This window comes from Eleutherodactylus coqui, chromosome 4, assembly GCF_035609145.1.
Source record: "Eleutherodactylus coqui strain aEleCoq1 chromosome 4, aEleCoq1.hap1, whole genome shotgun sequence".
NCBI classification, from domain to species: Eukaryota; Metazoa; Chordata; class Amphibia; order Anura; family Eleutherodactylidae; genus Eleutherodactylus; species Eleutherodactylus coqui.
The window spans coordinates 129,053,541-129,079,898 of NC_089840.1; the positions used below are offsets into that span (position 1 = coordinate 129,053,541).

The 26,358-nt window shown below is 47.6% G+C and overlaps 1 protein-coding gene across 1 annotated transcript in view; it reads right to left on the minus strand.

The window, feature by feature from the left end:
• Nucleotides 1-25,220, minus strand: part of AMPD1 (adenosine monophosphate deaminase 1) — a 96,273-nt gene extending 71,053 nt beyond the window's left edge. Inside the window, exon 1 of the mRNA XM_066600092.1 lies at nt 25,120-25,220. Within this exon, the coding sequence (XP_066456189.1) occupies nt 25,120-25,135 (16 nt within the window). The 5' untranslated portion in view covers nt 25,136-25,220. The remainder of the gene's footprint in view (nt 1-25,119) is intronic.
• Between the last annotated feature and the right edge of the window lie 1,138 nt (nt 25,221-26,358).

Consider the following 26,358-nt stretch of genomic DNA (forward strand, 5'->3'; position numbering starts at 1 on the left):
GGTTCAGCCTGCTTAACTTCAATCTGTGGGCTTTTGATCTGCATGGAGTGGTACACATTTGGTCTGACATCCTTTGTACGCTTTATCTATATGCAGGTGTAGCACTAGGTAGCCACTCCCCTCTTTGTAGGGTGGTCATTTGAGCGGTTGTTCATTAGTACTTTGCACCTGTTATAAGCTCCTCCATGTAGCACTTGGGCTTTCTGGATCTACTGAGAGGTGGTATGTGTGCCTTCCCATCTGTGTCCTACTAGTATTTTGGCAAGAAAACATGGCCATATTTTTCTGTGATTTTTTTCTGTCAAAATACAAGTTCAATCATTAAAGCAGGGATTTGTAGGGCTATTTGATTTTCTAAGAAGAAAGATCATGCAACTAATAAGCATTCCATTCAAAAACATATTAGTGCATATGTTGGGTCTATATTTCACAAAATAGGCTTCAGAGTATTGGCACATTCCTTTAATCTCTCTGGGCCACCTTTCTCCTTGGGTTAATCCTGATTTTCAGGCTTTCTATAGGTTTTTTTTTGTCCAATTTTAGTACCTTTTATATTTTGTATTTAATAAAACATATTCATAAATCCTGAATTTGAAGAAACCCTCTTAAGGCAGGTCGCACCCACCATGCTCTTAATCCAGGTTTAGTCAAACTACGATCATCTGTTGAACTTGGTTTAAGGAAGAATCTTGCACCAACACTTTTTCATCTAAGATTTCCAAAACCAAGTTCACTTGATCTGTGTCCTGGAGAACATATTTACCCATTATATCCCAATTTTTGTACTTCTTAGCAAAGTAACATCATATGATGTGTTATCAAACTTTTATAATTTATTTTACCACTACAAACATGTGACTAGACTATTATACACTTTTTTGTTCTATCTTTTGCAATAAAAACCATTGTGAGTGGGCCCCTTCCTTTAGAAGGGCTTTGGAACAAGACCTCATTGTTCCATGTTGTATGTTTTGCTTGTTGTTTCTTCCAGGGGACCCCTGGAAGAAGCAACAAGCGAAACATACATTATGTCTTTGGTATGGTTCCTGTGTTGGTTGACTGTGGCGACAGTGCTTATTTGCACTGGATTTATGTTATTTACCGTTTTATCCATGGATTATGATATATAACTGATATATGTCTCGGTAACCAGCCTTCGCACATACCTACATTATAGACATTGCATTCTTTATTCCAAATATTTGAATGTAGTTTTTTTGAACAAAGTATTTAGCTTTTACACTACGTGCATATTTGCCCTGTGTGTGGATTTAATTTGGTGCTACAGACAATTGGGCATACCTGGTTGATGAGGCTTTGATACAACTTCAGTATCTCCTAAATTAAAGGAATACGCCAACAGCAGGTTAACCCTTTCCAATCCACTGTCTAACCTCTGAAAACATTATGATTTAAGGCTGTACAGCTCTGATGTTGTAAGACATCCGTTGGGGTTCTGTTACTGTATATTGCCAGCCTCTCTGCTGTCGGAGCCTATCCAACGTGTCACCGCATGCAGTACTGGCTTTAGCCAGCATATAGCGCTGTGTATAACAGCAGAAAAAGAGTAAGCCCCCTAGGAAAACCAGGATACAAATTGGATTGGAAAGGGTTAATATTATTCAATTGGTATGGACAATAGTGGCACTGCTCATGGAAAAGAACTCTTTTTTGATGGCTAAATCAGACACACCGCTATCCAAGAATGACTTATCAGCATGCTTCTTACTCATAGTGATAATGATACTACTTATCAAGTGCCAGATTAACATTGAATCAACTTGGCCTTTAGGAACTTCAAGTACTACATCGTGTTCCTCCGTGCTACGTATCCTATTTTACACACTATATAAGTGTCTGTCAAAACACAAGTTTAATCATTAAAGCAGGGATTTGTAGGGCTGTTTGATTTTCTAAGTAGAAAGGTTGTGCAACTAATAAGAATGGAAAGGTTGAAGGATTGCATTCAAAAACATGTTAATACTAGAGATGAGCGAGCACCAAAATGCTCGGGTGCTCGTTACTCGGGATGAAAATTTCGCGATGCTCGAGGGTTCGTTTCGAATAACGAACCCCATTGAAGTCAATGGGCGACCCGAGCATTTTTGTATATCGCCGATGCTCGCTAAGATTTCCATTTGTGAAAATCTGGGCAATTCAAGAAAGTGATGGGAACGACACAGCAACGGATAGGGCAGGCGAGGGGCTACATGGTGGGCTGCATCTCAAATTCCCAGGTCCCACTATTAAGCCACAATAGTGGCAAGAGTGCCCCCCCCCTCCCAACAATTTTTACTTCTGAAAAGCCCTCATTAGCGATGCATACCTTAGCTAAGCACCACACTACCTCCAACAAAGCACAATCACTGCCTGCATGACACTCCACTGCCACTTCTCTTGGGTTACATGCTGCCCAACCCCCCCCCCCCGCGCACAACCCAGTGTCCACAGCACACACCAAAGTGTCCCTGCGCAGCCTTCAGCTGCCCTCATGCCACACCACCCTCATGTCTATTTATAAGTGCATCTGCCATGAGGAGGAACCGCAGGCACAAACTGCAGAGGGTTGGCACGGCTAGGCAGCGATCCTCTTTAAAAGGGGCGGAGCGATAGCCCACAATGCTGTACAGAAGCAATGAGAAATCAATCCTGTGCCACCTCCATCAGGAGCTGCACACGTGGGCATAGCAATGGGGAACCTATGTGCCACACACTATTCATTCTGTCAAGGTGTCTGCATGCCCCAGTCAGACCGCGTTTTTTTTATAAATAGTCACAGGCAGGTACAACTCCGCAATGGGAATTCCGTGTGCACCCACAGCATGGGTGGCTCCCTGGAACCCACCGGCGGTACATAAATATATCCCATTGCATTGCCCATCACAGCTGAGGTAATGTCATGTTTAATGCAGGTGGGCTTCGGCCCACACTGCATGCCCCAGTCAGACTGGGGTTCTTTAGAAGTGGACACATGCAGTTACAACTCTGTGTGGACCGACAGCATGGGTGGGTGCCAGGAAGCCACCGGCGGTACATAAATATATCCCATTGCATTGCCCAGCACAGCTTAGGTAATGTCATGTTTAATGCAGGTGGGCTTCGGCCCACACTGCATGCCCCAGTCAGACCGGGGTTTTTAATACATAGACACAGGCAGGTACAACTCCCTAATGTGAGGTCCGTGTGGACCGACAGCATGGGTGGCTCCCTGGAACCCACTGGCGGTACAAAAATATATCCCATTGCAGTGCCCTGGACAGCAGAACTAACGTCTGATTAAATACAGGTGGGCTTCGGCCCAAACTGCATGCCCCAGTCAGGCTCGAGTTTTTTATAAGTATACACAGGCACGTACATCTCCCTAATGGGAAGTCCATGTGGACCGACAGCATGGGTGGGTGCCAGGAAGCCACCGGCGGTACATAAATATATCCCATTGCATTGCCCAGCACAGCTGATGTAATGTCAGCTTTAATGCAGGTGGGCAAAAAATTAATTGGATTACACTGTAGGCGAGGGCCCCAAACAATTGGTGTACCAACAGTACTAATGTACCTCAGAAAAATTGCCCATGCCCAACCAAGAGGGCAGGTGAAACCCATTAATCGCTTTGGTTAATGTGGCTTAATTTGTAACTAGGCCTGGAGGCAGCCCAGTTAAAATAAAAATTGGTTCAGGTGCAAGTTTCAACGCTTTAATGAGCATTGAAACGTATAAAAATTGTTTACAAAAATTATATGACTGAGCCTTGTGGGCCTAAGAAAAATTGCTCGTTCGGCGTGATTACGTGAGGTTTCAGGAGGAGGAGGATGAATATAATGCACAGATTGATGAAGCAAAAATGTCCCCGTTTTTGATGGTGATAGAGAACAATGCTTCCATCCGCGGGTGCAGCCTACGTATTGCTTAGGTATCGCTGCTGTCCGCTGGGGGAGAAGAGAAGTCTGGGGAAATCCAGGCTTTGTTCATCTTGATGAGTGTAAGCCTGTCGGCACTGTCAGTTGACAGGCGGCTACGCTTATCCGTGATGATTCCCCCAGCCGCACTAAACACCCTCTCTGACAAGACGCTAGCCGCAGGACAAGCAAGCACCTCCAGGGCATACAGCGCGAGTTCAGGCCACGTGTCCAGCTTCGACACCCAGTAGTTGTAGGGGGCAGAGGCGTCACCGAGGACAGTCGTGCGATCGGCTACGTACTCCCTCACCATCCTTTTACAGTGCTCCCGCCAACTCAGCCTTGACTGGGGAGCGGTGACACAGTCTTCCTGGGGAGCCATAAAGCTGGCAAAGTCCTTGGAGAATGTTCCCCTGCCTGCGCTGTACATGCTGCCTGATCTCTGCGCCTCCCCTGCTACCTGGCCCTCGGAACTGCACCTTCTGCCACTAGCGCTGTCGGATGGGAATGTTACCATCAGTTTGTCCGTCAGGGTCCTGTGGTATAGCATCACTCTCGAACCCCTTTCCTCTTCGGGTATGAGAGTGGAAAGGTTCTCCTTATACCGTGGGTCGAGCAGTGTGTACACCCAGTAATCCGTAGTGGCCAGAATGCGTGTAACGCGAGGGTCTCGAGAAAGGCATCCTAACATGAAGTCAGCCATGTGTGCCAGGGTACCTGTACGCAACACACGGCTGTCCTCACTAGGAAGATCACTTTCAGGATCCTCCTCCTCCGGCCATACACGCTGAAAGGATGACAGGCAAGCAGCATGGGTACCCTCAGCAGTGGGCCAAGCTGTCTCTTCCCCCTCCTCCTCATGCTCCTCCCCCTCCTCCTCAACGCGCTGAGATATAGACATGAGGGTGCTCTGACTATCCAGCGACATACTGTCTTCCCCCGCCTCCGTTTCCAAGCGCAAAGCGTCTGCCTTTATGCTTTGCAGGGAACTTCTCAAGAGGCATAGCAGAGGAATGGTGACGCTAATGATTGCAGCATCCCCGCTCACCATCTGGGTAGACTCCTCAAAGTTTCCAAGGACCTGGCAGATGGCTGCCAACCAGGCCCACTCTTCTGTAAAGAATTGAGGAGGCTATCTCCCACTACGCCGCCCATGTTAGAGTTGGTATTCCACTATAGCTCTACGCTGCTCATAGAGTCTGGCCAACATGTGGAGCATAGAGTTCCACCGTGTGGGCACGTCGCACAGCAGTCGGTGCACTGGCAGATTAAACCGATGTTGCAGGGTCCGCAGGGTGGCAGCGTCCGTCTTGGACTTGCGGAAATGTGCGCTGACCCGGCGCACCTTTCCGAGCAGGTATGACAAGTGTGGGTAGCTTTTCAGAAAGCGCTGAACCACCAAATTAAAGACATGGGCCAGGCATGGCACGTGCGTGAGGCTGCCAAGCTGCAGAGCCGCCACCAGGTTACGGCCGTTGTCACACACGACCATGCCCGGTTGGAGGCTCAGCGGCGAAAGCCAGCGGTCGGTCTGCTCTGTCAGACCCTGCAGCAGTTCGTGGGCCGTGTGCCTCTTCTCTCCTAAGCTGAGTAGTTTCAGCACGGCCTGCTGACGCTTGCCCACCGCTGTGCTGCCATGCCGCGCGACACCAACTGCTGGCGACATGCTGCTGCTGCTGACACATCTTGATTGCGAGACAGAGGTTGCGTTGGAGGAGGAGGAGGAGGGTGGTTTAGTGGAGGAAGCATACACCGCCGCAGATACCACCACCGAGCTGGGGCCCGCAATTCTGGGGGTGGGTAGGACGTGAGCGGTCCCAGGCTCTGACTCGGTCCCAGCCTCCACTAAATTCACCCAATGTGCCGTCAGGGAGATATAGTGTCCCTGCCCGCCTGTGCTTGTCCACGTGTCCGTTGTTAAGTGGACCTTGGCAGTAACCGCGTTGGTGAGGACGCGTACAATGTTGCGGGAGACGTGGTCGTGCAGGGCTGGGACGGCACATCGGGAAAAGTAGTGGCGACTGGGAACCGAGTAGCGCGGGGCCGCCGCCGCCATCATACCTTTGAAAGCCTCCGTTTCCACAACCCTATACGGCAGCATCTCCAGGCTCATCAATTTGGCTATGAGCACGTTTAACGCTTGAGCGTGCGGGTGCGTGGCGGCGTACTTGCGCTTGCGCTCAAACAGTTGCGCTAGCTACGTCTGGACGCTGCGCTGAGAGACATTGCTGGATGGGGCCGAGGACAGCGGAGGTGAGGGTGTGGGTGCAGGCCGGTAGGCACTCGTGCCTGTGTCCTCAGAGCGGGGTTGGATCTCAGTGGCAGGTTGGGGCACAGGGGGAGAGGCAGTGGTGCAAACCAGAGGCGGTGAACGGCCTTCGTCCCACCTTGTGGGGTGCTTGGCCATCATATGCCTGCGCATGCTGGTGGTGGTGGCTCCCCAGCTGATCTTGGCACGACAAAGGTTGCACACCACTGTTCGTCGGTCGTCAGGCGTCTCTGTAAAAAACTGCCACACACGTTGAGCACCTTGACCTCTGCAGGGTGGCATGGCGCGAGGGGGCGCTTTGGGAAACAGTTGGTGGATTATTCGGTCTGGCCCTGCCTCTACCCCTGGCCACCGCACTGGCTCGGCCTGTGCCCACACCCTGACTTGGGCCTCCGCGTCCTCGCCCGCGTCCACGTCCTCTAGGCCTACCCCTACCCCTCAGCATGCTGTATTACCAGTAGTGCAGAAATAGAACGCTGTAATTAAATGTGCCGCTTATTGGCCTGTGGTTGGAGGCTGACTTCGCTTACGGAACGCACAGCAGAGGCAGGAAAGAATTTTGCGCAAGCCTGCTGTAACACTTAGCTGGCTGCGTATGAATTAGGACAACTACCCCCAGCAGAGACCCAGTACACTTGTGGACAGGAATACAGCGGTGATGTAAGAGGCAACACAGAGGCAGGAAAGAATTTTGCGCAAGCCTGCTGTAACACTTAGCTGGCTGCGTATGAATTAGGACAACTACCCCCAGCAGAGACCCAGTACACTTGTGGACAGGAATACAGCGGTGATGTAAGAGGCAACACAGAGGCCGGAAAGAATTTTGCGCAAGCCTGCTGTAACACTTAGCTGGCGTATGAATTAGGACAACTACCCCCAGCAGAGACGCAGTACACTGAGGATGGTCACAGGCAGCCCAAATAGATTTTTTTTCCCAAATGTTTTTGGAAAGGCCCACTGCCTATATTCAATAAATATGTCTTCTGTCCCTGCCTCACCACCACTACTGGCCCTGGACTATGTAAAATTACTGCAGGACGCAATGCTCTGCACAGCCGATATACAAAAAAAAAAAAAATGTGCAACACTGCAAAAAGCAGCCTCCACACTACTGCACACGGTTAGATGTGGCCCTAAGAAGGACCGTTGGGGTTCTTGAAGCCTAAAATAACTCCTAACGCTCTCCCTATAGCAGCTCCGGCATCAGAAGCACTGTCCCTGATCTCTGTCAGAATGCATCTGTGGCGAGCCGCGGGAGGGGCCGATTTATATACTCGGGTGACACCTGATCTCGCCAGCCACTCACTGCAGGGGGGTGGTATAGGGCTTGAACGTCGCAGGGGGAAGTTGTAATGCCTTCCCTGTCTTTCTATTGGCCAGAAAAGCGCGCTAACTAGAGATGAGCGAGCACCAAAATGCTCGGGTGCTCGTTACTCGGGACGAAATTTTCGCAATGCTCGAGGGTTCGTTTCGAGTAACGAACCCCATTGAAGTCAATGGGCGACCCGAGCATTTTTGTATATCGCCGATGCTCGCTAAGGTTTTCGTTTGTGAAAATCTGGGCAATTCTACAAAGTGATGGGAACGACACAGCAACGGATAGGGCAGGCGAGGGGCTACATGGTGGGCTGCATCTCAAATTCCCAGGTCCCACTATTAAGCCACAATAGCGGCAAGAGTGCCCCCCCCCCCCCCGCACTGTCAGCGTAAAGATCGTTCTCCTCTGCCATAGCTGTAACAGCTGTGGCAGAGAAGAACGATGTTTGCCCATTGAATGCAATGGAGCCAGCAATACAGCAGGTTCCACTGAAAGCAATGGGCTGCCGGCGATCGCAGGATGAATTGTCGGGAAGGGGTTAAATATATAACCCCTTCCCTGCAATTCATCCAGAAATGTGTTACAATAAAAATATATACCGGCGTATAAGGCGACGGGGCGTATAAGACGACCCCCCAACTGTCACCTTATACGCTGGCAATACAGTGGAGCAAAGAATAAAAATCATTACTTACTTCTTCTGACGTTCTGCGGCGCTCCTGCAGGCTGTTGCTCCCTCCTGGTCCACGGCAGAGTATTGCTTTCTGGACGCAGGGCTTGAAATCCCCGCCTACAGAAACACAGCCAATCACAGCCATTCAATGACATCATTGTCATTGGCTGTGATTGGCTGAAGGCACGTGTGTTTCTGGAGGCGGGGATTTAAAGCCCTCCGTAGAGAAATCAATGCTCTGCCGGGAACCAGGAGGGAGCAACAGCCTGCAGGAGCACCGCAGAACACCAGGAGGGAGTGACAGCCTGCAGGAGCGCCGCAGAACATCAGAAGAAGTAAGTAATGATTTTTATTCTTTGCTCCACTGTATTGCCGGCGTATAAGGTGACAGTTGGGGGGTCGTCTTATACGCCCCGTCGCCTTATACGCCGGTATATATTTTTATTGTAACACATTTCTGGATGAATTGCAGGGAAGGGGTTATATATTTAACCCCTTCCCGACAATTCATTGCAATCGCCGGCAGCCCATTGCTTTCAGTGGAACCTGCTGTATTGCTGGCTCCATTGAGTTCAATGGGCAAACATCGTTCTTCTCTGCCACAGCTGTTACAGCTGTGGTAGAGAAGAAGGATTTGTCTTCTATATGTTCTTAATGGGGTCGGCGTTGCTGCCGCCGGCCCCATTGAGCGCATATAGAGAAGATTTATGGCCTTAAGAAGGACCGTTGGGGTTCTTGAAACCTAAAATACTCCTAACACTCTCCCTATAGCAGCTCCAACACGATAGCACTTTCCCTGAACTAATGTCAGAATGCATCTGAGGCGAGCCGCGGGAGGGGCAGATTTCAATACTCGGGTGACACCTAATCTCGCCAGCCACTCACTGTAGGGGGGTGGTATAGGGCTTGAACGTTGCAGGGGGAAGTTGTAATGCCTTCCCTGTCTTTCTATTGGCCAGAAAAGCGCGCAAATTTCTCAGGGAAGAAAGTGAAAGTAACTCGAACATCACGTGGTACTCGTTACGAGTAACGAGCATCTCGAACACCCTAATACTCGAACGAGTATCAAGCTCGGACGAGTATGCTCGCTCATCTCTAGCGCTAACATCTCAGAGATGAAAGTGAAAGTAACTCGAACATCGCGTGGTACTCGTCTCGAGTAACGAGCATCTCGAACACGCTAATACTCGAACGAGTATCAAGCTCGGACGAGTATGCTCGCTCATCTCTAGCGCTAACATCTCAGAGATGAAAGTGAAAGTAACTCGAACATCGCGTGGTACTCGTCTCGAGTAACGAGCATCTCGAACACCCTAATACTCGAACGAGTATCAAGCTCGGACGAGTATGCTCGCTCATCTCTAGCGCTAACATCTCAGAGATGAAAGTGAAAGTAACTCGAACATCGCGTGGTACTCGTCTCGAGTAACGAGCATCTCGAACACACTAATTAGAGTACGTTCGCTCATCTCTAATGCAAATATATCACAAATCTGCCTACTAAAATGCTGCTAATCTGTATGTAGTGCACAAAAGGTATTGCCCTATGCACTGCTCATGCAGGCGGTTGGGCATCTGGGATCCTACTTCTGGCTCAGAGCCAATCAGTGGGATTCATCTGTACTCCTGTCGGCCAGTCAGAGCCTGCTTGGCAAACTGATAGTTGAGGAGCTATGCTACCAGGCTATGCCATCATTTCAACCTTGCAATAAAAAATATCCTTGCACTGCATTAGCCAGTTGACAGAAAAGATAAAAGTGACAGTCCTTCTTACATCACTTGTTTTACTTATCACACTATTTCTATGCTCTTTCCACATTTTGAGATGCAGAGGGAATCTGCACGGGAAGTACATACAATATTAGCAATATATGACCAGATCCCCCCCTGTGTTATAGGTGCTTCCTGCTACAATTATTTACCGCTACTCCCCTCCTCATGCTGAGGTGCTATTTTACTATGCATCACTTGTTTTATTTTGCAGACTGTCCCCCTGTGTATAAATACAGTGGAGCCCATTTCCTATTTAAAATACAACAGTTTTCTGGTGTGATTTGCTTCAGAAAACTGTCTTACATGTTTGCACCACATTTATTGTGTGTTTGACACTTTCTGACATTTTTTCCAATTTATCCCTTATTAGTGATGTGACCAAATTGCCGCTTCTTGTGCTAACATTTTTGGGTGATTTTGGTGTAAACTAAGCCAACTAAGGGGTGGTCTAAACTTAGACTAGACAGTATTAAAATTTGACAGATTTATCATTCTGTGTAACCCGACGCATTTTAAGATGGTCTAGTCTAAGTTTGCACTGTCTAAACTTTGGATAGTATTAGTAAATATGCCCCAGTATGTGACTCAAGATTTTGTGCTAAACCATGCCTGATGAAGAGACCTAAATATGGAAAGCTTGCCATTTGTCGTTATCTTTTCAGTTAGCAACTATACCAACCACTAAGGACTCTTACTTTTTAAGTTATAAATAAGACAACCTTTAGGCCTCATGTCCACAGGGAAAAGAACAATTTAAATCCGCTGCGGATCACCCACACGCGGATCCGCACCCCATAGGGATGCATTGACCACCCGCGGGTAGATAAATACCTGCGGATGGTCAATAAAAGTGAATTAAAAAATTTCTGGAGCATGAAAAAAAATGGACATGCTCCATTTAGGTGCGGGTCTCCCGCGGGGACGGCTCCCACAGGCTTCTATTGAAGCCTATGGAAGCCGTCCAGATCCGCAGGAGACACGCGCCTGAATTAAACTCACCTGCTCCAGGCGATGCAGATCTTCCTTCCTTCGCGGTCGGAAACTCCTTTCTTCGGCCCGGTGGATGTGCCCGGCACATGCGCGCGGCACGCAGCCGGCGTGCTGAGCACATCCGCCAGGCCGAAGAAAGAAGATCCGGCCACGAAGAAGGGAAGACACGCACGGCCTGCAGCAGGTGAGTTTATTCTTATTTTCAGCCCTCATGTCCGCGGGGCAGGAGGGACCCGCTACGGATTCTCCATGGAGAATCCGCGGCGGGCCTGATTTTTTTCCCGTGGACATAAGGCCTTACTCTTCCTATTTTACTTCGTAGAACAAATTCTTCATGAAAGTTTCATATTTTTGACAGATTAAATTGTGTTAGTTAATTTTTTAGGATGAATTCAGCTGTCAGATTTATTGCAGATACGTGAGCTACTGTCCCATTAATATTGCAGAAATGCATGTGCTTGCCACCAAAACCACCCCATGTAGATGATTGGGACTATTGAATACTTTGGTACCGCAGCATAATTGTACTTATCCAGGCAGCATATTAAGCCCTGCATCCCATACAGAAACACACACACAAAATGACCAAGGAAGCATACTCCCTTCTGCATCTGACGCAGAGTCCTTTAGAAACTCTGAAGAACCCCAAGAAGATTCTCCTAGACCAGTGGTGGCGACCCTTTAGCACACGTGCCAGAGGCAGCACACAGAGCCCTCCCTGCTGGTACGCGCCGCCATCACGGCACCCCTGCCGGTTTTCACTCACTGCGCTGATCCCGGCGCACACTGTGACGTCAGTGTGCAGCTGGGATCCTCCCCCCCCCTCCCCCGACGTCTCCTCTTAGGTTCCATGACAGCAGAGAGAGGAGGCGTCTGGCAGCACATTGACGTCACAGAGTGTGCCGGGATCATCGCCAAGCAGAAAAGGAGCAGAGCTTCCAGGAGGGGGAGAAGGACTGGGTAAGTATGTGGGTCTCGGAAGGGGGGGGGGGATGTGCCGCTGTGGGGTGTCACTAATATACCAGGGGGTGCTGTGGGGGGTCACTATTACATTGGGGACCCCTGTGGGGTGTCACTATTACACTGGGGGCCGCTGTGGGGTCTCACTATTACATTGGGGGCTGCAATGGAGTGTCACTATTACGCTGGGGGCTGATGTGGGGTGTCACTCATACACTGGGGGCTGCTGTGGGGTGTCACTAATTTACTGGGGGCTGCTTTGGGGTCTCACTATTACACTCGGGGCCGCTGGTGGGGTCTCACTATTACACTGGGGGCCACTGTTGGGGTGTCACTAATACACTGGGGGCCACTGTGGGGTGTCACTAATACACTGGGGGCCGCTGTGGGGTGTCACTAATACACTAGGCGCCGCTGTGGGGTGTCACTAATATACCGGGGGCTGCTGTGGGGGGTCACTATTACATTGGGGACCACTGTGGGGTGTCACTATTACACTGGGGGCCGCTGTGGGGTCTCACTATTACATTGGGGGCTGCAATGGAGTGTCACTATTACGCTGGGGGGCTGATGTGGGGTGTCACTCATACACTGGGGGCTGCTGTGGGGTGTCACTAATTTACTGGGGGCTGCTTTGGGGTCTCACTATTACACTCGGGACCGCTGTGGGGTCTCAATATTACACTGGGGGCCGCTGTTGGGGTCTCACTATTACACTGGGGGCCACTGTGGGGTGTCACTAATACACTGGGGGCCGCTGTGGGGTGTCACTAATACACTAGGCGCCGCTGTGGGGTGTCACTAATATACTGGGGGCTGCTGTGGGGGGTCACTATTACATTGGGGGCCACTGTGGGGTGTCACTATTACATTGGGAGCTGCAATGGAGTGTCACTATTACGCTGGGGGCTGCAATGGAGTGTCACTATTACGCTGGGGGCTGCTGTGGGGTGTCACTAATTTGCTGGGGACTGCTTTGGGGTCTCACTATTACACTCGGGACCGCTGTGGGGTCTCACTATTACACTGGGGGCTGCTGTTGGGGTCTCACTATTACACTGGGGGCCCCTGTAGGGTGTCACTAATACACTGGGGGCCGCTGTGGGGTGTCACTAATACACTAGGCGCCGCTGTGGGATGTCACTAATATACTAGGGGCTGCTGTGGGGGGTCACTATTGCATTGGGGGCCACTGTGGGGTGTCACTATTACATTGGGGGCTGCAATGGAGTGTCACTATTACGCTGGGGGCTGCAATGGAGTGTCACTATTACGCTGGGGGCTGCTGTGGGGTGTCACTTATACACTGGGGGCCACTGTGGGGTGTCACTAATTTACTGGGGGCTGCTTTGGGGTCTCACTATTACACTCAGGGCCGCTGTGGGGTCTCACTATTACACTAGGGGCCGCTGTTGGGGTGTCACTATTACACTGGGGGCCGCTGTTGGGGTGTCACTATTACATTGGGGGCTGCAATGGAGTGTCACTATTACGCTAGGGGCTGCTGTGGGGTGTCACTCATACACTGGGGGCTGCTGTGGGGTGTCACTAATTTACTAGGGGCTGCTTTGGGGTCTCACTCTTACACTCGGGGCCGCTGTTGGGGTCTCACTATTACACTGGGGGCCGCTGTTGGGGTCTCACTATTACACTGGGGGCCGCTGTTGGGGTCTCACTATTACACTGGGGGCCACTGTGGGGTGTCACTAATACACTGGGGGCCGCTGTGGGGTGTCACTAATACACTAGGCGCCGCTGTGGGGTGTCACTAATATACTGGGGGCTGCTGTGGGGGGTCACTATTACATTGGGGGCCACTGTGGGGTGTCACTATTACATTGGGGGCTGCAATGGAGTGTCACTATTACGCTGGGGGCCGCTGTGGGGTGTCACTAATTTACTGGGGGCTGCTTTGGGGTCTCACTATTACACTGGGGGCCGCTGCTGGGGTGTCACTATTACACTGGGGGCCGCTGTGGGGACTCACTATTACACTGGGGGCCGCTGTGGGGACTCACTATTACACTGGGGGCCGCTGTGGGAACTCACTATTACACTGGGGGCTGCTGTGGGGTCTTACTAATATACTGGGGGCTGCTGTTGGGTCTCAATAATAAACTGGGGGCCGCTGTGGGGTCTCACTAATACACTGCGGGATGCTGTGTGGTGTCATTATTATGCTGGGGGCCGCTGTGGGGTGTCACTATTATACTGGTGGGACTGTCACTATTATAATGGGGGGTTCCACTATTATACTGGGTTGGTGTCACTATTATCGTTGGGGGGGTGTCACTATTATCGCTGGGGCCGCTGGGGAAGGGGTCATAATTATCACTGGGGTGGGGGTCACTATTATTGCTGGGGTGGGGGGTCAATATTATCGCTGAGGGGTGTCACTATTATCGCTGGGGTGGAGGTCACTTATCACTGGGGTCGGTGGGGGGGGTCAATATTACAGCTGGAGTATATTTACATTTGGTGGAAATGAGCAGGACTGTTTCAAAATAGACAGTGTGCAGATTTTGACTGCTTTTTGGATGCGGAAATGCTGCAGAATTTTTCATAGAAATTTCCGCTGAGGACATTCTGCAGTATTTCCGCATCCAAAAAGCAGTCAAAATCTGCACACTGTCTATTTTAAAGCGGCCCTGTCCTTCTTAGAACGACAGGGATAAAATCATACATCGTAATAAGCCCTGCCCCCTGACGTGTTGGCACTTTGCGATAAATAAGTGGGTTTTGGGTTGAAGTTTGGGCACCCGGTCTCTAAAAGGTTAGCTATTACTGTGCTAGACTTTCACTGCGGAGGGCCTTGAATCTTCTGAATGGACATGGATAACCCCAGAGAATTACGTACTCCAGATCCCTGGGAACTCAGGGATGCAGATCAACATGGCTCATAGAGCTTGGTTTTCTAGAGAGCGCCCGCTGTCACTGTCAGGATACACCGAGGTCGGACTGGAAGGCGCTGCTCCGATCCCTGTATAGGGGCCAGCATTTATAATTGCAGGTGCAGCCTCTCATTGAAATCAATGAGAGCTGCCCTTATAATTGCAGGCTGGAGCGGTAGCTGCTGCTCCGACTCTGGCGTATCTCAGCACTGACAGCCGATGCTACCTGGAAAACCCCTTTAAGGCCTCATGTCCACGGGCAAAAGAAGAATTAAAATCCGCAGCGGATTTTAACTCTTCTCCCGCGCGCGGATCCGCACCCCATAGGGATGCATTGACCACCCGCGGGTAGATAAATACCCGCGGATGGTCAATAAAAGTGATTTAAAAAAAAAATGGAGCATGAAAAAATCTGGACCATGCTCCATTTTCGTGCGGGTCTCCCGCGGGGACGGCTCCCGCGGGCTTCTATTGAAGCCTATGGAAGCCGTCCGGATCCGCGGGAGACCTAAAATAGGAATTTAAAAGAATTTACCCATCCGGAGTGGACCGGGAAGGCCTTCTCTTCCTCACGGCCGCATCTTTCTTGCTTTGGCTCGGCGGATGTGCCCGGCGCATGCGCGCGGCACGTCGGAGACGTGCCGGCGACGTGCCGCAGCCGTGACGAGTTCATCCGCCGGCCGAAAAAGAAGATCCGGCCGTGAGGAAGAGAAGACTTTCCCGAACCGCTCCGGATGGGTAAATTCTTTTAAATTCCTATTTTCAGCGCTCATGTCCGCGGGGCAGGAGGGACCCGCTGCAGATTCTACATGTAGAATCCGTAGCGGGCCTGATTTTCCCCGTGGACATGAGGCCTAAGTTTTTTTCGAACAAGTTAATTGGGCTCCATATTAATAGCTATGCACAACCATGTCTTATTGAAAAATCCCACCTTTTTGTTTGCTAAATCCCATAGGTGGACCCTGATACATGCTGGGATGGTTAAATATAGGGCTAGTGAAAAAGCCAAGCTTTAAGGCCTCCTGGAGCACAGAAATGTTGTTCCACGGCCCAATGTTTAGTATGGCTGTGGCCAGGAGGCATTTTGAAGCAATCCCGAGATTCTCACATTATGCCGTTAATGCACAATGCCCACCCAAAGATGACCCCAATTAATATAAAATTCAGACCATTTTAATGTAAAATTTGCTGAAAAATGCACCCCAAGAAGTATATTTCCATGCACCAGTCCCTGGTACATTTTAAAGGGCTTCAATTCCATCAATACATGCCACATAGGAGGGCAAGATATGGTGTGAAGATGTATAAGCAGACCGAATGCAGATCAGGGTACACACACAGGTTTAGGATTTATGAAGAGAAGAACACCAGAATATGCCCCATCCTTCCTGGGAGATATTAGAAAAATATTGTGGGACATTGTCCACCCACTGCTGGACCAAGGCTACCAACTCTAACTGGATAACTTGTATACTAGCATCCCACTATTCAAGTGCCTCACTTGCAGAAGTAATGTGGCATGCGATACTGTAATAAAAATATCTGAGAAGCCTCCCAAAGTCACTGCTTGGGCAAACACTCAGAAGGGACAGGAGTAGGGCATTATGCAGTGAAAAAGTATCCTGTGTCCAGCAACACACAGCAATCGCAGCATCACTGTCCCAATACAAGTGATCAGTACAGAAACTATCAAGGTAGACTGTATTGTGGACTACGGTGGGTACCTGAGAGGGGCTAACTTGTTTAGATTAAGTGCTGAGGCTATACAGAGACGCGCAGAAACTGAGGGTGTGATACAAGAAACTGGCAGTGCATATCATACACATGGCATTGATATGCAGGCGAGAGGGGATCATTTCTGAAGTTTCAAGAGTGGTCATCAAGCCCTGCCCTAATATTTGAGGACCAGCAAGGAAAGGACCCTAGTACTCCTGGAAGTTAGATTATATACATTGTACCAGGGCGACACTTTGACAGTGAACTCCTCTCCATTGGTAAAAAAGAGGATACATAAAATAGTGCAAAATGCACTTCAAAATTGGCATAAGAAAGAACAAGATATATAACTGTAAAACCTGCTCCCTACAACCTGGTCTGTGCATAAAAGATTGCTTCAAAATGTAACATACATGGAATTTTATTATGCAGTTGAGCCCTCCTTTTATAGCTTATACATAAAAACTCATCTGCGTCTTCCTTTTTTTCCGTGTGCCCAGTCAGCAGTTTACAACCCAATGTGGGATATGGCTGTACTTGGGAGCATGAACGTATAACTTGTGAAATGAGTTGTGTACATAGGTTTGAACGCTAAAATGTCATACCTATTGCAAATATTGCAAATTCCACTTGGCACCAATCACTGAATTTTCCATTTTTAAAAACTGCAAGTGAATTCAAAATCGTCATTACAATCCTAGATGGGTTCTTAAAATAAGATCATTTCTCATGGAGTTCCACTGTACTGGAACCTCAGGTGCTCTGAAAATGTGACATGGCGCTGGGAAATTATTTCAGCAAAATCCATGCACTAGTAGGCCCAAGGCAGTTCTTCCCTTCTAAGCTCAACCATGTGCCCAAGCAGCAAATAAAGCAACATGTGGGTATTGCTGTACCAAAAAGAACCTCAAAGTAACAAAAAGAATATATGCAGCAATATTTTAGTTTCTAACCTTGCCACTTATTGTCCTTGTCATTTGTAATCACCATTTAATCACAAGTCTCCTACTGTCGGCCAGAGGCGTAACTTGAAGCTTCTGGGCCCCGGTGCAAAATCTGTAACAGGGCCCCCAACTATAATGCTTTATTCATAATACTGGGCTCCCAATATGGAGAAGAGAGGCCTTATGGGCACCCTAAGGCTCCTGGTCCCGGGTGCAACCGCATCCCCTGTACCTCCTATAGTTACGCCCCTGCTGTCGGCCACCGTGCAGGCACTGTACTCTGGCCTCTTGTCAACCTTTCTCTGCTACCCATAAGGCACACATACACACACTTTAAAGTGCCAACATTCATTCTGTATTTCTGTCCCTCTCCAATCACAGAGCACCTTAGGTTATATTAAGTACCTCCCTCCTAAGGAAAGTTCCCAAGCTTTTGGTCTTTGTCCAGGTGAAGGTGTTAATCATTTCTACAGATTTCCTGGTTGCTAACTCTGAGTTTACCCTGACTATTCTGCACACTCCACTCCTGACCTCTGCTTGCTTTATTGACCCTTCTCCTGTCGGCCCCAACTCCTGGCTTGTTTGTACCATGCTGCACCTAGTCTGCGTGTCCTGATCTCTGGACTGTCTCTCATGTTCAAATATATGTTGCCTGCCTCAATTCCTGACTCCATCTTTGTTCACACACTGTTCACATAACTGGGACTACTTCTAGTGTAGCAGGCTGCGGACCCCACAGCCAAGCCCAGATCCCTGACTGGTGGGGTTAAAGGGTGAAGACTAGGGTTCCTCAGGGTATTCAAACCAGGGTATAGTACAGCAGATTCACATTCACAGATCCTGACAGAATACAGTCTCTCACAAGTCCTAAAGCACCCAGGCAATCCTCTCTCAGCATTTCCTTATGCCCTCAGACTAGTATATGCCACATTGCTTAGAGGGTCATTACCCTTTCTACCAATACAAAGATACACCAGGACTGGTAAAAATGCCACTTCCCAGCAGAATGCAAATAGAAAATAAAACAAAAAATTATTTTAAAAATCCTGCGCTCCTAGGATCGCCTCACATCAATAGATTTCAGACACTTAGTATCCATAGAAATAGGGAGTTCCCAGCACTTACCTAGAAAGAGGGAGTGGCCACTGGCAGTGATATTTGAGTTTATTTTTTTCCCTTTGCAGTGATATCCCTTGCCTTTTGTTAAGCATACCCAAGAAAACCCACATAATGTTTGGCATAACTATTGAAAATGAGGGGTATAATTTCTAAAATGTGGTTACCTCTTAGGGGTTTCTAAAATTTTGCGAGTCTGTGTAATAATGTCACAATGAAGTAAATATTACCAAAGTATGTCTTAAATAGTTGCATGGTCATAGTGCTATTTGTCTTCTGAATCCTGCAGTGTGCTCAGGGGTCAGATTGTGGTCACATGTGGGCTTTGCTGTACCAAAGAGAACCTCAAATTTTAGCCAAAAAGGACACATGCAGCAATGTTTTAGCTTCAAACTTCGCCACTTTTATCTTCTTTTTCTACAAATACACAAGGTATTCTCTTAATGCAATATATCACTTTGAAGAGTAAAGCCCCTTACAAGTTCTGATGCTCCAACAAAATCTCCTTTCAGTATTCCTTCAGATTTGGGCACACGGCAACATTTCAGGGGTCCTCCTCCTTCCTCAAGTGTGCAATTTCCAAAATGGGGTCACTTCTCCAGAGTTTCCATGGTACTAGTACATCAGGGGATCTGTAAATATAACCTAGTATTCAAAAACTAAAATCCAAATGCCTGTCCCGCTCTTCTGAGCTCTGCCATGTGCCCGAACAGCAATTTGTGGCCATAGGATTACTTTGCTTAGTGATCTTTAGGGCATGATTGTGGCCATTTTTGATGTTCTTTAGAGTGTAAGGGTAACTTTACATGGCACAACTTTTGGGTGCATAAGTGCCCAAGTCATACCAAGGACTGTCGCTCCTGTGCTGAATGGAGGTGGAGCATGCCAGAGATCACTTTCAGCCAGTCTGCCTCCATTGACTGCAAACAGGCAGCCATTCAAAGATTGAACGACTCCTATTTACACTGAGCGAGAAATCACTCACTAGCTGCTCCGTTTCAGTGAGCAGTTTTTCACTTGGTGCCCTGTTTCTGGCTGTGTGCACACAGGACAACTATCGCTGAAAATCACAGTTACAATCAAATAAAGGTACCGTTAGGCCTCATGTCAACGGGGAAATATCCGCAGCGGATCACCCGCACGCGTGATCTATGCTCCATAGGGATGCATTGGACACCCGCAGGTAATTAAATACCTGCGGATGTCATTTTCCCTTGAGGCACGGATTGCATGTTCAGGAAAACACCCGCAGCATGCTCCATTTTAGTGCAGTTCTATTGAAGCCTATGGAAGCCGTCTGGATCCGTGGTACACCAGCAGCTGAATTTCTGCTCTGCCGCGGGAGAGCTGGAGTTAAAAAAAAAAAAAGAGTGCACAGCCCATGTGCGCGGTATGCTGCCGGCGTGCTGAGCACATCCACCAGGGTGAAGAAAGAAGATCCAGCCGCGACGGAGGGCAGACCCGGACAGGTAAGTAAAATGTTATTCTCAAGCCTCATGTCTGCGGGAAAGGAGGGACCCGCTGCGGGATTCTGCATGGAGAATCCGCGCAGGCATGAATTTCCCCGTGGACATGAGGCCTCAGAGTATATTTGCTTAATCCATTAAGGACTAAGTACTGTAAATTTACGGTGCTTGGTCCTGGGCTTTAAATCCAGCCGATTGTAAATATACGGCGGGGGTTTAAAGCCCCTGCTTCTGCAACAAATCAGAAGCATGTCAAGTTGTCAGCTGTTAGTCACAGCTGACAACCCGGAGGAGAAGGCAGGAGGGGTTTTAACCCTTTCTGCCTTCTCCTTTCCCAAGTACAGATATGTACTAAAAAGTGAAAGTGGAAGTGTTTCTTCAACTACACGAACCTGCAGTCACGTGACCGCCGGGATTCCCTGTCACAGTAGAGCTGCAGGGTCATTGCAGATCCTGATCAGTTCTGCCAGTCACTATTGTCACTACAGGGGGTGTTTTCTCCTGTAACTGGGGCCCCAGCTACAGTGGAAAAGTGTTAAATTAAAAAAAACCAAAAACATGTGAATGCCCCCCAGAGGTCTTACATGACATCATGGGGGACATAGATAGTAAAAAACATAATTACATAAATAAGTTTAAAAAAATCCAGAATAAAATAAAAATATATACATAAAAAAAAAAATAACCCAAAGCCGCTGCCAACCAAAACCATCGCTGTGTGTGCCCTGTAATCCAAAAGCATACATATTATATGTAAAAATGTCCGAAACAAAATAAGGAGCCCATTCCCATACTTTTTTTGTGTGTGTAAATATACTAATTAAAAAAATAACTATAAATGTAAAAGAAAAATCATTTTCTTAACTTTTTACCCCAATAAAACTAAAAAATGGCAAAAAAAATCACTGAAAAAGATATTAAAAAATATAGCCTTATATGTTATAGGAAAAAAATGTAGCAAAAATAATTTTGGGAACTGAAGGAAAAAAATAGCGCAGTAAAACAAATACATGGGTAAAATCCCTAAAAGGTGCCTGGTCCTTAAGGGGATAAATTTTAATTGTAGAAAGGAGTGAAACGGGATCAACAAGTTTATTATGTTTTAAACAGTTTGCGTGAAATTTCTAAAATGAAGTTTGCATAGCTACTCACTGATTTCCCAGTAGCTTTCCTTGAGTTTTCCATGGACTACAGGGAGTTTTTACAACTTTTTGTAGGCAATGGAAATCATATTTTGGAAGCCAATCTAAGGTTTCTTAAAGGAAACGTGTCAGAAATTATTGTTTATTTTATCACTATTGGTTGTGTACCAAGATTGTTGATGACAGCGCTATGGGATTTAACATTAAGAGGGGCTTCCTGAGAACGTGCTGTGGTTAAAGGCTGTACAGTGCATTTCATGTTCACAAAATTACAAATGTCCCACCTTATTATTTTGTCAGACTTAATAAGATGTTGCATTAGACCTTTTTGGTCTGAATTCTGGTAAGTTCTACTACTTCCTTGTGGTTCAAACTGGATATGCACCACTAAAAATGGTGTACTGTTTCTTTAGTATTAAATCCCTCAATCATGACCAGTACCACGGCCAGGCAGCGTTGCTGCAAAAGGGAACAAGTACCATGGCTGACCCCACGCCCTCAAATATCCAGCACCACCTTCTGTTTGGTGATGGAAGGAAGAACCAGTCAACTGCTCTCAGCTAGCCTAGCCTAGCAAGAGTACTGGGGCCTCCGACCACTGAGCAAATGGACTACCCAGGACTTCAGGAGCAGCCAAGCAGTGGCATCCGGATCGTCTTTATCCTCCTGGGCAATTGCAGCCAGCTCAATGCTATATTGTATGATGCTAACAAGACATTAAAATGTGGAACTTCACTTCACCTCTGGCAATCACCTTTTCTGGGTACTGTGTCTCTCAATCTCCCCAGTAGAGTCGAACAATGTAACAACCGGGCTGTCGCAAGAATAATGGATATGAAGCACATATCTACGCAACAGAAAACACAAATGGAGAACTAGAGACTCACCATTAGACGACACGGACATTAGCTGTTGATAACCGGATGATGAGGTTGTAGATGATGATAAAATGAAAATTGGACAAGACAAGCATACGAACAAAACCACAGTGACAAGAACAAGGTAATATAACTTAGAGACTTTGTCATCATCACTGAGAGGACCACCAGGTAGTGCCTGTCACACCGATGACAATGGTATATCTGCTGTGTGGATTTGTGCAGTAATTTTGGAGAAACTTGCATTTTATTAGTAGCAGCCAGACCCAGAAATAGTCCTGCATATTCATGAGCTGCAGGCTAGCCACACCCACCCCACCCTCCAACCATTGATTGGCAGCTCTCTATCTCTATGCACAGTAAGGCAGGGGTCACACAGGGCGGATTTGCCGCGGTTCTGCCGCAGCAGATCCGCCGGCGGCAAAACCGCCCGCGGCCGCTAATCTCGGGATTAGCCAGCCATGTGGACGAGGTTTCCCCCGAAACCTCGTCCACACGGGACGGCTAATCCGCTGCGGTAAATCCGGTTGAAACCGCGGCTGCGGCCGCCGCAGCCGCGGTTTCAAAAGAAGCAGCATGTCTGTTTACAGACGTTTTTTTGTTTATTCATGTTACGGCCGCGCTCTCCTTTATGGGAGAGCCGGCTGCAACGGAAATGCATGCGGCCGGACCGCTTCAAAGCCGCCGCGGCTTACACCGCGGCGGTTCTCCCGGTGGAAATCTCGCGGTTTTTGCTGCGGCCAAACCGCGAGATTTCCGACGGGAATCCGCCGTGTGTGAACCCAGCCTAAGAGGCAGACAACAGTTAGGCCGTCTGCACATGGGCGGATGTTTGCTGCGGAATCTGCAGCAAATACTGTCCATAGCATGCTCTGGGAAATTGATTCTTCCAGCCACAATTCATCTCTACACACTCTTTCCATCCTGCCTCTACTCTTAATGAACCTCTAAGTAGTACTAGTGCCCCCCCTCCTCACTAGACCCCTGATCCTGAAGCTCACTCGACTGGTAGTATTGATAAAGATCTGCAGTGCTCTGCTTACAGCATCATCACCGGACTCCTTCTCCATTTCCAGCTCTCAGCACAGTGTGTCCGGAGCCAGGGCACGGAGATGATGAATGTGACTATGCTGTGAACAAAGTGGCGCTGTTCAGCAGTCCTGTTGGAAGATCATTCAATTAGTAGTATTGAAAACAAGGGCCTGGCTGAAGAGGGGCGGCCATAGAGCATCTCTGCTGCCTCTCATTACGATGGGCTAGTCCATAAGGTCTGTGTCTACATACAGAGTTTATGATTTATTAAAGGGATTGTCCCACTATTTATTGTTGATGATGACCTATCCTTGGTATAATCAAATGAATTTGATTATTCACCATTTTGCTGAGGCACGATACTAACTTTCCAACAGAATTGGCAGGGCCAATATTGGAGTTAGAAGGTAAATGTGTGGGATGCCAAGAAGCATGGCTGTGATGGCTGGGGTTAGAAAGTACATGAGGCCTGTGATGAGGGTGTGAGGATAGTATACAGAGACTGTGATGAGGTGTCTGAATAGTACATAGGGGGCTGGGATAATTGGGTTTTTTTTGCATAGTACACGTTGGAGGTGGAGGGGGGTGGGGGAACACAACACTCATCACATGCCCAATTTTTGTTAAAGGGAACCTGTCACATCCCCACAGTACCACAAACTAAGTTATGATGCTGTTAGGGGATGTGACAAGGGAGCTAGGTGATGTATTTTTTTAGGCCTTTTTCACACAGGCTGCAAAATAATCGCTACAAAACACATGTATGTGAAGCTCATGGTGTCCAATGGGTTCTTTCAGTCTACAAATCATCTCATGTGAAAGAACCCATTGGAAACCATGGCCCTCACATACATGTGTTTTGCAGCAATGACTTTGTAGCGAGATTTTGTAGCCCGCGTGAAAGACGCGATATACTCAACCGCCCCCTTGGTCCAGCTTAGTCATCCTATGAAAATTGCATGGTGCTGGACAATCTAGCTCTTTTCAGAGTCCCATATACACAGTCTCCTATACAAGTCTATGGAAAAAGCATGCGCACAGGACTCTGAAAAAAAGGCAGATTTTCCAGCACCGCACAATGTTTGGAGGCCGACAGTACTGGTTCGTGGGAGAGTGTAATATAAAAAATACATCACCAGGAGCCCTGTCACGTTCCCTAAGGGCTTCCACCCACTAACGTTTTTTTCTCCACTGCGCTGCGAGAGTAAGTGAAAACTCTCGCAGAGCAGTGCGAGACACTGCGACAGTCTTTTCAATGGGGCCAGCGGCAGCAGCGCTAGCCCCATTGAAAAGATATGGAGAATGCCGTGGACTTCTGTCACAGCTGTGGCAGGAGTTTCCTTCATCCCCCATCTGTGGCAGAAGTCAGCGGCATTCTCCATATCTTTTCAATGGGGCTAGCGCTGCTACCGCTGGCTCCATTGAAAAGACTGGCGATGTCGCAGTGATATCCCAGCGATTTTGGGATATCTGCCTGCGTTTTTCTCGCACGGCGATGCGAGACTTTAACTTTAGAATCGCATCGCATCGCAGTGGAGAAAAAAACGCCAGTGGGTGGGAGCCCTTAGAGTACTATAAATTAGTTTATGGTGCTGTGACAGGTTCCCTTTAAATGTTGAATTGTAACCATTTGAATGTTAAGCAGCCTATCTAGATGTCAATGTCTTGAAGCAAATTTGGCATTTTTGTTATTTTTCTACATGTTATGGCTTAAAAACAGACTAATACATACATACATACATACAAAGAAATTAGAAGGATAATTTTACATTCAACCAACTCAAAATTCATATATGAATACATTTACAATAGTACTGTAAAACTGATGATTACAGTAGATAAGCTTATATCACATATGGGACACTTGTTTGAATGCTGTTAACAGCAAGATAGCTGCCCTCATAATCATATACAGTAAACAGAATAAAAAATGTACAGTCAGAAAAAAAAACAATAGAAAAAAAAATGTGTAAGTATCTTGTCTTAATTAGTTAAAAAAAAGTTGAAACAAGGTGATACATTTCCTGCAAGTACAGTAAGCACAAAAAGACTTACTAGCAGCTTTTGACATTTTGGTGTTGAGTCTTCACAGCTGAGCGGGATGATAAACGGACAAGGCAGCTAGTAGGTACTGGCCCGGAGTGTCATTCTGCTAGTGTGTGCACTCTCCTTTAGCAGTAATGTGATAGTTACACTTTAAAGGGTAGCAAGCTATTTCCAGCATGATATGAAGTAATTGCCAGAGAAGCAGAAGTAATGACACTCACCCCCCTACCATGGCTTTGGGAATTATGTACATAGCTGCAAAGTTCTGCAAGTCCCTGTATTGTAAAGGCAAATTACTTCACAACAAAGATCAAACTTAATAAAAGTACAGCAGGCATGAAAGATATATTTATGGCTGGAAAGGATTAAAAGGACTAATAAAGTATAATGGAAAAATCCTGGTTTGATTCCCACTATTTATATAGTATTAACATGTACTGGAGAACTTCAACACAGATTGAAGTCCCTTCTATCCCTGCACCCCAGTGGAGGGAGTCTCAGAATGACGCATATTCTGTATACAGCAGATGCAATTGCACTGTAAAAACTGTAATATTTAAAATGTGAAGTTCCTTAATTTAATTGCAACAACCACCTCTATTGCAAGAACCCGCATGCAGAAAACTGAACGGGGGATCGGCCCATCTAAACAGGAAGCCATTCACTTATGAAGACGGCCTGCTGACTATGAATGGAGCAGGGCAGGTTGGAACGATCCCCAAGCCACTCCGCCTCCATTCAAGTCAGCAATGCTCATTCCTCTGTAAAAGCACAGGAACGACTATCGCTGGGACAACCTGAGGGGCATCTGTGCTCGACAGATTGGCCCTTCGATGCATACTAGTGCAGTCTGCATCAGGAAGTCAGAGAAGCCAGTGCAACCATCTTTGTTTCCTCAAACCCAGAGGGTTGTGTTAATCTGCAGTCACTTTACACCGACAGTACAGTAGCATCTGACATGTTTTCCATGCTTGCTTCTTGGCTACAATTTTCTATGTTTTACGTATGCGGTTTTGCCAATGTGGCCTGATATAAATTCAGTGTATCCTCAATATAATTGCCAGTATTTTGTCACATGTTTGACATTTCCTGAATTCTTCCTAGATTGCATCTGTGTTATACTACTTGTGTATATCTCTGCTGCATGACTTGTGTATGTAATCTATTGTTTGTATCCACATATTGAAACATGAAATTCCTGACAGCTCATAAGGCCTCATTCACACTTCAGTAATTGATCACTATTTT